Consider the following 13626-nt stretch of genomic DNA (forward strand, 5'->3'; position numbering starts at 1 on the left):
TCTCCTACCTCCTGCCCTCCTTGGCTCAATGGAGGTCTTGCTCAAGCCCAGACCTGTGGGGGTTTTTTGTTGGACCAGCTGAGTTGGAAAAAAAAAGACTTCGATCTTACTCACAAACATAGTGTTGTCATCTCTCTGCGGCGGTCGGCCCCCAGGCTTGTCGTCCACTCCAACACCAACACCTCTGAAAACCTGACGGAGGTGTTGCCCAAAACCTGTCTCTTCCTCCCGATTTCTCCTGCGAGGCATGCTGAGGCAACGTTCCCTCCACCCTCACTGAGAGTTAATGCAGCGGATAATCTGAGCTTTGCATCAGAACTTGCTGCCACATCCCTTGTCAACGCTTCGAAATGCATCAGCTGTAGAGCAGGTGGGGGGACGTCTTTTGCATGCTACACACTTTAAAAGTACTGCATGTAACTCTTTGAAAACATCAACACAGAGTGTCTCTGTCAAAGTACTCGTAGAAATCATTTTTTGTAACGATGAGACATCTGGAGAATACTGGCCTTCCACACCTGTCTCACAAAACCATACACACCACACAGTTTATTGTAACATGTGCAGTGAATTAGAAAACACCACATGTTTGCAGCATAGTAAGCTGCTCGTCATGTACATAAATGCAGCACATGTATATCCGATTAAATCTTCCCTGGTTGTTATGAGGTAAACGCAAAGCAAGTGCCAGTTAAGTCTTGTTGAGGCTGGTCTGCTATGTCCAATCTTAATGGTACTTAACTTTTCAACCTTAGTAAAATGTTAACAACAGAAAACAGATTTACAAAGGTAGTGCTGACAAACTAAGAAGACAGAGCTGACGAAAATCTGGATCTGTCTGTGATCCTAAATGGCTGATATCCTAATGTTGTTATCTGTATTCTTAGCGTTGTTTTGATCCAACAACAACAACTGGTTTGATATTATTCTAAAGCTACAATATGTAACTTTGTTTATTTTAATTCATTAATTTATTTATTTATTTTAAATGGAGAAATCCACCTTAACTTAATGTGAAAAGGTGCAATCATAGGCTGATTCGACACAGACATACAGAACAGCGCTGGAAGCCTGTGGTACGTTCGGAGTCTGAGGTCCAGGACAGAGCAGCCCTAGCCCTCCTCTAGGGCTGAAGGAGGCACCTGTGCCAAAGGAACAAATAAATCACTTTCATGGAGTTCAAAAAGGTGAAGGTTGACCTGTACACTACCTGAAAGGCAGTCAACGCCCTGCAGGCCGATGGTAAGGTTTTGTGGGTGTACTCGACCCAGATCACATTCTGAGGCCAGGTGGATTGTTCCCAGGAGCAGAGGACCCGGAGCCCAGTCTCCAGATCTTAACTAAGCCTCTCTGTCTGGCTGTGAGGAGAGACTAAGTGTGACACAGAGCAACCTAAAGAACTCTCTCCAGAATTTGGATATAAACTAGGGGCCCCGGTTGGACAGTTGGAGATGACATCACTGGGAAAGCCATGGATTTTGAAAACACGATTCACCAGTATTTGAGCTGTTTATTCAGCGGATGGTAATGTAGAAAGGGGAATGAAATGAACCATTCTGGAAAATCTGTCCACGACTATGAGGATTACTGTGTTGAGGAGCGATAACCAAATCAACTGAAATATGGGACCAGGGGTGTCTAGGGATGGAGAGAGGGTGTAAAAGTCCATCCAGAGGGCAGTGTCTGGATTTAGACTGGGAGAACTAAATTCTCCCGCCATCTTTAGAAATGGTGGGCCAGCAGAATCGCTGATGCACTAGGAATAGGGTACGTAAAATACCCATATGGCAGAACAGGCGGGAGGAATGAAATCAATCTAGTACCTTGGACCTGAGCTGACCAAGAACAAACAGAAGTCCATCGGGACAGTGCTGAGAACAGGGGTTCCCGAAATCTGCATGAGGAGAAGCACAGTGATGAGCGACTGGTCATGTAAGTTCTCCACGATAGACAAATACAAAAAATAAATAAATTTAAAAAAACACTACTTTTTTATGCAAATTTCAAAATACAATGAGGAGGGTGCTAATATAACCTTTTGGTGATTTTTGTGAATCCAACTTACTGAACTTTGGGAGTGGGGGGAACCTGAACATTAGCTTGGGCTTGGGACACCTCTTCTTGAACCTCTAGTCGGGTGAGACCTAAACGGTAAGTTGATGGTAAGATGAAATCGAGTTGCTCTTGAGGGTTGCTTGGTTTTTAGAAACAGATTGTTCTGATAGAACTGGTTCAGCACCTTTCTAACATGAGAGACATGTTCGGTCTCCGAGGGGGAGGAGATAAGGATGTCGTCTAGGTAGACGAAGACAAACCTGCTCAACGTGTCTCCCAACATATCATTGAACAAGTTCTGGAATACAGCCGGCACATTAGTCAGGCTGAAGGGAATGACCAGGTATCAAAAGTGGCGGATCGGTGTGTTAAGGGTGGTCTTCCACTCACCCTTCCCCTGGATGTGGACAAGGTGCGAGGCATTCCTGAGGTCTAATTTAGTGAACAAATTCATATGGCTTTAACTGTCAATTTTGCTGTTTTGTCTTTAGATTTCCTACCACTGTAGGACCATCGACGCTTTAGAGAGCATCTGTGTGTAAGGCAGATTCAGGCTTGCAGCCACATCACTGACAATGAAAGCCCAGTAGGATCAGAAACATCAGGAGTTTCCCACACTGGATAAAGAGAAAACATTGTTCTCCTCGCTTATTAACTACTGATGTAATGTTCAGCTCATGTCCTCCTTGTTATTCAAATCCACACAATCACATCCTTATTTCATTATTGTTTATACAACAAGCATGAGCTCATACACCACCTGCTGAGTGGACTGTTGAAGCAAATGTCCAGACCTGCTGTTTAATTTAATGCATTAATGTTTTTTTTTCCAAATGAGGCTTTGAATGGTGTTGGCATTAATGAGAAGCTGATGTCATTAGCTGTGTGAAATTATTTCCAGAGTAATGCAATCTATATTATATTATTCTCTAAACACGCAATTGTTATATTTACATTTTTAACACTTTAACTCTCTTCAGACCATCTCTTTAAAAAGTGCCATAATTATTCATTTAAATAATAAATAACGACACGACATAAGTACGACACCTTGAATAGCCTGATTTTATCACTGGATCTGCACCAGGATGAAGACAAGGTTAAGATCCAGCTGTGGTTCATCATCTCCAAATGGATCTGATGGGCCTCTGAATATCCCCCTCCCCCCTCCCCCACACACAAGCTCACTAGGTTCATTTGCCTCTTCTTTGTATTTGTGCTACTAATGCAAATTGAAATTTTTAAAACATGACTTTGACACGTTTTGTCCTGAAAGCTGCTCGATATTTTTTGATCACGTGACAATATGTTGCTCTGCAGTTCCCCCTTAAAAATCCAGAGCAACTTTTTAGCTTGTTTTGTTTCTGCCACTTTACTTTTCTTTACGAGTTCACTTTCGCGGCTGTAATCAACACATTTCCGACCGATGTGTTCGACAAGAAAGTTTGCTCCACCTTTTTGTCCACCAACAAACAGTGGACAGATAAGGTTAACACAAAACAGGAGAGCATTTAGAAGCTTTAAAGTTGGATGTTGTTCTCCTAGTTAATGGAGACCAGATCAGAAACCAGACAACTAAATAGAGAATGATGCTGCTCATATCGCAACTATAAATCATGGTTCACATCTTCAAAAAAGAAGCACTACTACACATAGTGCAGCTTTAAGTTTAAACAAGCATATTTTAATGAATTGGAATCTTAACCTGATCTTTTTAAGACTGACACTGACATATTGTGTCATTCATAACAACCATATATTTGAGGTTTTATTTCCATTATTGCGTTTTTATGTCTTCGGTATTTATCTACTCTGATTCTGGTAGCTCCATTAAGTAAAAAGCAGAGGATATGACATGGGCGATGTCCAAGAATCTCCATTGTAAGAAGAGGGAAGTCAGACAGGATGAGGCAAAAGGAATCATCTCCTCCTGATATTTCCCACATTGCGTCATTCCGGACCACTCAGCTGTTCACTATGCTGGCAGAATCCCAATCCTCCACAAAGCTCCTCCTTCGTCTTTCCTCTGTCAGTAATGGAGAAAAACCACTGGACACAGTCCAGCTGTGAGACTTTAAACCTCTCCACCTGTCACACGCCAGGCTGTGTGAAGGAAATCAGAGGCAATGGAAGTTTGGACAACACTGAGTGCAGTTTTATGATGTTATTACTTCATGTTGAGGATCACCTTTACATGTGTTCCTCTGGATGTGTGTAGGGAAGTGGAGTAAGATGAGTTTTACTGAAATCATCTTTTAGGTGATGTGAGATGAGACAGAAGTAGGATGAATAAATGTACCTATATTTCAGGTTGTCTCCTCCAGCCTTCTGAGTAGCTTCTTTGGCACATTATTCAGAGAGAAAGGGGCCTAATCATTCTCCTTTTTTGTGCTCCTTTTGTGATGTATATAAAATAATTTTCAGTGAAAACAGCCTATGAAGTTTAAGTCTAAACCAAAAATAACCAGCATCATATGAATGAAGGGGGCAGGAACTTTTATGGAGCACAAAGTTTCATTAAGATGGAGCTTGCAAGTTCTGTGAAGGCAGCTGAAATAAATTTGCTGCTGGTCTCGAATCGAGGGTGGGGAGGGTGGTCAAATTCAGGATCAGGACAGTACGGCACTGAAAAGATTCTTATAAAGTACAGAAACCATCCTGTTATTCTTGTTGGTACTAGGTGTAAGTTGAGCCACGGAATAGAATTGAGTCAGGATCAGGCCAATGTGGGTTTTATTTTAAAAGCAAATACTGCCCAATTAGTGTTGTCTACCATCTTAATATTAAATTCATGACAATGTGAATTATGTGAAATGGCACATTTCTTTTCAAGGTAGTTGTTTTCCACTGCACAGTTTCAGTTTTCCATTCATCTCAACAACTGAAGGTCTCAAACAAATGAACGTTTGTGTAAAACAGTGAGCCAACCCATATTTTGAAAAGATATTTGGATTTTGTTTTGGATTGGATTTTTCTGTTGTTGCTACACAGTAAACATTACACGTTGCTCTATGTTAACTATTAGAAAGCTTGTGCAATCTGTTTTTGCAGATGTTGGATGCAGCTCACTAGCTATGTACCAATTTCACACTCGGAAACATCAACATTTTTCCCTTAAAGCTATCGTATGTACGTTTTTACAATATATTTTACTGCTTCAAAACTTATCTTAACATGAAGAAATATTTGCTTTTAAATGAGGCTCATCGTTCTGACCAGTCAGGGAATCACTAAGGAGATTGTAGCAGAGTGTAACAGAGCAGGTGAAAGGCCTGCTGGGTGGAGCACAGTGGATTGATTTTGAGTCTCATGCTAGTGCCATAAGCTTAAGCTTTTCTTTAGGCTGAGAAATTCCCATGCCGGACAGACCTTTGTACCACGTCTCATGTGTACAAGAGCAAAAGGAAGATTCTAATTTCTTGTTATTATTCTTCCCCTACGCCACCATCTTCTAAGAGTAGAAGATTATCATGTGAAGAAATGTATCGGTTTATGCAGCTGGGATTTACTGGGTAACACGGCGAAAACACATACACATTTTGCTGCGGGAGAAAAGCAGTGACGTTGCCATTTTTACTGGCCTCCAAAACCAAGCTGTGTCTTATATAATTGCGGTATGTGAGAGAAGGATTTTACTGCTGGAGTAAAAACTCGCCCTCCTGCAGCCTCCTGGGTCTTCACACTGACCTTCTCTCCAGGCCTCTCCCAACACCAGATGGGAACCCTGGAACATCTCTTTATATGAACTCCACATGCCATCTGCAGCTCGCGCCAAGAGTTAGTGAGGAAAAATGTACTGCTGTATGTTATAATATAAAGCTCTCTCTTCAAAAATGAGTATGAGACCACCTGTGAGCTGCAGAGGGTAGAGAGAGAGAACTGAATTGTCGCTCCCAAAAATGTATCTATACTGTAGTTGGTCTTTTGTGTGGGATGGTTATGTAATAAACATGTACATATAATGAAGATGTCATTTAAAAAAAAGGGGGTTTTGTGCTTAGGAACATGATAAAACTAAGGTTTAGAGTTATGAATTACATCCAGTGCATAATATACATGTACACTAATAAATTGTAAATTGAGTCTTTGCTGTACTGTAGTTTTAATCCTAAACAATGCAAAGTAAATCTTATCAGTTGATTTCAGTGTAAAAATGTAGTTTTTAAGACTGAGTTTACAGTGTAGTAATAGTGTTTCCGCCTTTTTAAAGATGAAATTGTTAAAGAAGTCTTTTAATTTCCTTTCTCTTAGCTGCTTATTGTCTTCAGGGTCATGAGGTTGTTAGTGACAATTCCAGCGTTGTGTCAAGTCTTTAGGTGAACAGTCCAGCGTTTATCAGGCAAGAGGGAGAGTACAACGTGGACGCAACACAGAGAGACATCCACAGACTGGAGTGCACAGAGGAAACCCCCCCAAGCATGGGGAGCACATGTAACTCGTCACAGAGAGCTGGCTGGGGATTGGAACCAGGGACCTACAGTAGCTGTGAGGCAGCAGTTCTAACCACTCTCCAACTGTGCCACCTCCATTAATATACTCAAGTAAAAATATCAGTACCATAGTGTAGAAATACTACTATACTTTTACAAGTGCCAAACTAAAACCAGTTTTTATGCAGATTGTCTTTTTGGTAAATAGGACATTATTGGATTATAATTATTGATGCATTAATATATTCTTTACATTAATGTTCCAGCTGGGAACAATGTAGCTCATTTAATGATAAACAAATCTAAAAATGATTTACTTCACACTATGCCTGTAAGCTCGTGTACCTCACACCGGTGATCAATAACGTCTTATCCTTATACTATTCTCAACTAAAGTAGAAATACGTCATGTGGCTCGTCCAATTCTACTGGCTTCACATCTTCCATGACAGACTTGCACGGATCAAATTGTCATTAGCAGCAGAAGTTTTATAAGTTTGCCATTTGTTTGGCAGTTGTTGACAAGTTTGAACTTGACATTATTTGAGCAATTTCAGGTTGTCTTGATAAAAATTACACTTAATGACCATAAAATTTCAAAAGCGACAAATGGCTTTTGGCTTGTCCCGTCATACCGGAAAGTGTTCCGCACGTTGATTGGGCATGAGTTTTTATGCTTCCTGCCACAACCCTCCCTTTTTGTTCTGGCTTGGGACCGGCACCACCCTCGGTGGCTGGGTGGGGCCAAACCTGGTGGGGTGGGATTCAAGACTGCGACATTCTGCATCCCAACTCAATACTCCACCACTGAGCCCACCAGTCCCCCTCCCGTGACTGTGAAAGTTCACTTGTTAAAAATGGCAAAAAGTAACATCTATAAAGTAACGTCTGCCTATTATGACAGAGTGTAAAGTGAAACATGTTTGAACCCCCATGTGCCCCTGAGATCATCTGCAGATGTTTGTGGCAGCATTCTTTCACTAGAGGGCAGCACAGGGCAGGACGGATGTTCAGGAGTCTCTGCTTTTCAGTCTAAAAATATCCCATCGTCATGGTGATTTGTGCAGATGCAGATAGATCTAAACATCTTAAGGGTTTTTTTTTTTTTTTTACTCTAACAACATGCAGCCATCCAGTCCTTCCTCCCTGACGTGCCACACTGTGCAGAGGTGACCCCACTTTACAGCCCACGCAGCGTGTCAGTGTCAGGGAGCTAATGCTGGTGCTGACGGTGAACACATACAATCCATGGCACAGGAAGCAGCCACTGGTTGATTAGATCAGATTACAGGCTAAATAAGGATTAATGGAGATTCAGTTCACAGCAGGTGAGCAACCTAATCAGGCTCTTATGTCATTTTTTTAGCTGCCTCTGTGCTGGGATGATTTCTGATTTCTTTGTTAAACTCTGTCTTTTTATTTGCTCAATTAAGCTGCTTTAGTGCATTTGCATAAAAACATAAAGAGTTATGCCTCTTATAGAAATACTATGTCCCAGAACCATTGACTAACCAGTTATAAGCACTGATCCACTCGTCTAAAGATTGTGTGTCCACGGGAACTAATCTCTACTCTCAAAGACTCCATTTCACAGCTCTGATTGAAGTACTGTAAAACGATAGAGACCAGTCACTGCAGTGTCTAGGACTAATGGAGGACATTCACATCTGATCCCAGAGACCATCACTACTCCCTTTTTTTTTTAACGTGCATGTTCTTTACTAGAGAGTCTGTTATCTGCTAAGGAATCATTTTACTAGACTCCAGAGGGAAATATTTTATATTTTACTTCACTACAGTTACAAAACAGCTGAGGTTACTGCTTTTCAGTTCAAAGTTTTAAATGTTTGCACAAAACACATTTATTTAATTTATTTATGGTGCATCCTTAAAGTCTGAACTATATTAACTATTTAAAGGGGCTAAGATAGTATTTACATCCTGCTTCCATGTTGAGGCACCAATAATATTACATTCATGATTACCAAAATTTCAAAAGTTGACTTGTCAGACCACAGAACTCTTTCCTACTCCACTTTAGTGCATTTTAAATGAGCTCAGCCTCAGAAAAAGCTGCATCCCTGATTTTGTTTTTACATAGTTGTTACTTTGCATGTAGAGTTTGAAGCTGCAGATGTACCTGTAGGTGTAGCAACAAACTGTGTTCACTGACAGTGGTTCTCAGAGGTCTTCCTGCTGTGACTTCCACCAGAATCAGGTCTTTATTGCAGGACTGTCTGAGGGCCAGAAGATCACAGCCAGTCAGTATCAGATTTCAGCATTTGCCCTTCTATACTGAGATTTCTCTGGATTCTTTGAATACTTTATTGGTGTTATCAACTAGATAAAGATAAAATCTACACTTTCCTTGTAATTTTACACTGAGAGAAGTTATAGGTGCTGGAAACAGATTATTATGATAAACCTCTCTCCATCTTTACTCCTAACAAACTCTCTGAGATGCTCTTTTTATAACCAGTCATGACACTGACCTGTTGCCAAATAAGCTCAGTGGTTGTGAGATAACCATCAGTTGTTTTTTAAATATTTCACAACTTTTCCATTCTTATGTTGCCCCTGTCCAAACGTTTTTTGAGAAATGTCGCTGGCATCAAATTCAAATTGAGCAAATATTCAAGTAAGATGCTAATAATTCCCACCCTGTTTCATAGATTTAACACTTAAAATGTTAAATGTCTCTACTGCACTATTTTTAACCAAATATATGTTTTGAAATAATATGCAAATCTCTGGCTTTATGAACTTGTGGCATTTTTAACTAAATCCACCCTTCACCAACATTACATTAATAATGAAAGACATGACACCTCATACGTCACAGGAGCCAAGTAGAGGCTTTGGTTGTGCTTTGCTTGACACCTCATTTCGTGTTGAGTATTTCACTGTTATATTACTGGTTTTCTGATTCGACCTCCTCTTCTTATTTTAGTTTTAGCTGTTTCCATTTAGGGGTCATTTCTTCATTTTCATTTCACTTCTTTATTATTCTTGCAGCATGTCGTATAGTTTTCATAGTATAGACCATGGGTGCCAATCTTGGGGCTTTGAGGGCCCTGTGTGTTTTCTAACTATCCCCTTTCAGCTTCTTATTAACTGAACATACCTGATTAGGTAACCAGCATTCAGGGCTGTGGCCCTTTAGGTCTGCAGGTTGCCACCCCTGGTGTAGGCACTTAATAGTACACAGCATGGGTGTGGGACTAATGGAAGTGATATATAGTTCAACCTCACGTTATCATGTGATTAAAATTCCATTTGAAGGTAATGTGAGGTATCTCCATGGCAATAAGGCAGATTCCATCTGCTGATTAAAACTAGCAGTGTGATCGCATCAAATGTGATTCTGATGGATGCATTTTGGCAACACTGAGCCCAGAATCACTGAACAAAATAAGTAAAACACTGAAAGACTGGGGTGGATATGATATCATGTCTTGTGACCTGGTTTTACAAACATTAGGCATTTCATTTCATTATTCATGTAGTTCATTACTTGTTTCATGCATAATACAAATCAGCTTTTACTAAGATGAAAAATGTTTGTGTGATAATAAAAATTATTTTATTCATTTTATTTTATTTTAAGTGCTACAAAAGCAGATTAAAAACAAGAATAAAACATAACAGAAATGTAAAGCATAGAAACATATAAAAGATGAATTAACATAGCATAATAAAGCAAAGGTAATGATCGCTTTAAAATGCTTTTTCGAACAGAAAAGTCATCAACGGTTTTTTAAACAGTCCACAGTCTGTGGTGCCTTCAGGTTATCAGGCAGAGCCAGAGCCAGTTCCAGAGCCGTGGAGCGGCTGCTGAGAAAGCTCGGTCCCCCATTGAGTGGAGTTTGGTTCTGGAGGGGTACAGGTGATAGGTGTTGGTGGAACGAAGGTGTCTTGTTGTAGATTGTAATGTGAGGAGATCTTTAATATATTGTGAGGCATTTCCATGGATGCACTGCTGGGTAAGCGGACAGTTTCAATTCAATGCAAAGGTCGATGGGGAGCCAGTGAAGTGTCCGGAGAACAGAAGTGATGTGCTCATGTTTCCGCACCCTCATAAGGATCCTGGCGGCGCTGTTTTGAATGTATTGGAGCTTTTGAAGGCTCCTGCCAGGGATCCCAGTGAGACGTGCATTGCAGGAGTCCAGCCTGGAGGAGACAAAGTCGTGGACCAGCATTTCAGCATCGCAGAGGGAGAGGGAGGCGCGGAGTTTGGGTGTGTTTCAGAGATTTAAAAATATAATTTTACAGAGGTGTTGGACATGTGTTTGGAATGACAGGTGGGGGTCAAACTCAGACCCTAGTATTGGAAGTATCAGTACTGTACATATTGATTATCCACCTCTAACGTGGATTGTGCAAAAAGTAACTTTACTTTTGAAGCTATATATTTTTTCTTCACTTTTTTTTTTGCTGTTAGCTGCTCATAATATCCATTTTGTATTTTATACGCCTCGTTTGGGTTCATGTGTCCACGGTAAGACAGCATGTGTGACTGGGACATAAATGCTTTATGCAAATAAAGCTAAATGAATGTGGACTATGTGGGAAGGAAACGTTTTCATTGTGATTCCTTCAGCAGAACAATCAAGACTAAAGTTTGTTTTTCAATTTCTCCTAACTCTGCTATATGATGTAAATCAGATCAACAAAAACCAAAAATCGAAGTCTGTGGTAGCGCCTTGGTTGTTTATGGGAATGCGGTTGAGTGGGTGAGCTTCGTTGCCACTTCCTTCCCACACAACAGGGCTCCGTTGCAGTTCAGCCCTACTGTCGCCGGGTGGCGCTCCGGTGCAGCGTGTTTTTAACAAGGAAGCGCTCGGTAACCTTCATCAAGTTAAACGCCACGTATCAACGGTTAAAACGAATGTTGTTTTACCACCAAAATAAAAGAAGAAGAGTAACGTAATCACACTAAAAGTGTCGAGTATGTCGAAAGCACATAGTCAAAAGGTTTATTTAGTTTTCGTCCTACTTTTAATTAGGCTCTTACAAAAATGGGAAAGACAAATTTAAAGACATACGTTCACAGAACTTTATACACTGGATTTTAAACAAAAAAATATAAAGAAGGATAAAATGTAATTACCTCCAAATATTCAATATTTTACCCAATGTAAACAGTGTAAATTGGTCTCAGAGGGGCCAAAAAAAAGCTGACAATGACACATTCGGTCATTAATTTACGTTTTCCAAGCGCTTCATTTCGGCCCTTATTTTGAAGTGCCAGCACCGGATGTGTGCAATTGTATTTTAAGTAAGTGTTGACTGCGGTCAACTAATCCAAGTGTCAGTGTAGAGACAAACACAATAGCGGGTCGCAACGTCCCTGTCAAGTCCAGGAGTAACCGGGGTCTGCGAACAGCAGCCGAGAGGAGCTTTTATATCTCACGCAGGACTCGTCCTAATTGATTTCTGACTTGTCTACTTTTATTTTCTTTACCGAAAGGCGACAAGTGGCACATTGGGACGTACGAGGGAACGGATTTGACGAGCGTTAAAGTAACCGATCTTTAGTTCCCCACGTCGGTCTCCTCTGCTCACCTAACATGGCTTCAACGACCTGCACCCGGTTTACCGATGAGTACCAGCTGTACGAAGAGCTGGGAAAGTAGGTCCTTTTCATTTTCTTAACACTCTTATTAGAATTGGTTTTTAGCTAAGTTGCACTTGTGTTGTCTTGTGATTTTCGCACTCGGTGTTTTAGGTTTAAACCCATGCTCGAGACCTCTGCCTCCCCGCTCCTATAGTACCTTGATAGGGTTCAGCTGGCGCGCGTGGGGGACGTCACGCGAACTTTCAATCCAAAATCCTTTAGATTCACCTGAACGTGGTCATCACCGACGAGCGCGAGCGTTCAAAGAATTAACGTGTGCTCATTCAACCCGAGCCCTTATGTTTAATATTTCCTCAACTTTTAAAATTTGCTCTCCCCCCCCCCCCCCCCCCGTCACCGCCCATTAGCTCGTAAAACTCTGGTAGTTAAATGAAACGATTGCCGAAACAATCGAGGAAGTTATCGCGACTTCAAAGTTATGCTCCAGGACGTGCGCGCCTGTGGCAAAGTGCCAGGCGAGTACAAACTAGCAGGAGCTGCTCTGGAATTTGGTCTTGATGCGATCGGCAGCGTAAGGTCGCGCTCCTCGGTCTCAATCAGCCGCATTGAATCTAAGCGCACTACTCGTGCACGTAAGCCTTTTCTATAAGAGACTGCTTCTCGGTATTTAGTGTGCGTGTGTGTATGCACAAGGTTCTGCTGCTATGTGCAAAAATGCGGATTGTTGAAACTATTTCTGTTGTTCACATAGCAAATTTACAGCTATGTTTTATTGTTAGATTGCCAGTGATTTTTTTTTTATAACTAAATAGTAAGCTTTGCACTTATGTTTACACAGATAAACGTGCTCTTCAGTCAGGCGCGTCAAGGAGTGGCTTCTCCTTTTTAGCGTGGTTGTAGTTACAGTTGGGAACAAAGCCACAAATCTTTCAGATGTTCAGCTTTAGTGAATGATAAATCTCAGTGGTGGAGTATTTAGAGCTGATACAGTTACCTATCTACCTCAATCATTTATCAGGATGACTCAGCTATGCAACAGTGATTGTTACACTGCCTACTACAAATACAGATCCAAACATATGGGTTTATTTCTTATTACCTCAAAGAAAAAAAACCCAAAAATGGCACTATACACACGTTTTATTTATTTATTTATTTTTTAGATTCTTGTTACACTACTTGTATTTAAGCCTGAGTGCAATTTGAGCAATAAACCACATCATTTAAAGAAGGGTTGTAAAGTGTTGGATAAAATAATTAATAACTAATAAAAGCAGCATTCCCCTTTTTTTTTTTTCCTCATTTAAGTCTTTTCTGTCTACAGAGTATGCAGGTAAGCTTTCATTCCCACATTTGGATAGCGATCTGGTAGGGCTGGGTAGTACAGTATGGTCATTTCAACCCCAATCTTGCCAAAAACATTACAATGGCTGTGTGTACTCTGTAACCCATACTAATGGCTTTTTACAATAGTTTGTTCCAGCACTGATCTGACCTGATGTCCTGTTTTTCCTGCATATTAAATGTTTAGTGTTTGACAATGTCAGTGGTCTCACACAGTAA

The 13626-nt window shown here is 40.8% G+C and overlaps 1 protein-coding gene across 9 annotated transcripts in view; it reads left to right on the plus strand.

Annotated features, from left to right (window-relative positions):
- Nucleotides 1–11778: 11778 nt before the first annotated feature.
- Nucleotides 11779–13626, plus strand: part of camk2d1 (calcium/calmodulin-dependent protein kinase (CaM kinase) II delta 1) — a 93768-nt gene continuing 91920 nt past the window's right edge. For 6 of the 9 annotated variants that reach the window (XM_067523816.1, XM_067523818.1, XM_067523822.1 and 3 more), the window contains exon 1: nt 11780–12117. In XM_067523816.1, the coding sequence (XP_067379917.1) occupies nt 12056–12117 (62 nt within the window). In that variant the 5' untranslated portion in view covers nt 11780–12055. Of the gene's footprint in view, nt 12118–12642; nt 12696–13626 lie in introns of those variants that run through there. The other 3 variants (XM_067523813.1, XM_067523823.1, XM_067523821.1) reach the window with 3 other exon arrangements.

This window comes from Channa argus, chromosome 12, assembly GCF_033026475.1.
Source record: "Channa argus isolate prfri chromosome 12, Channa argus male v1.0, whole genome shotgun sequence".
Classification (NCBI taxonomy): domain Eukaryota; kingdom Metazoa; phylum Chordata; class Actinopteri; order Anabantiformes; family Channidae; genus Channa; species Channa argus.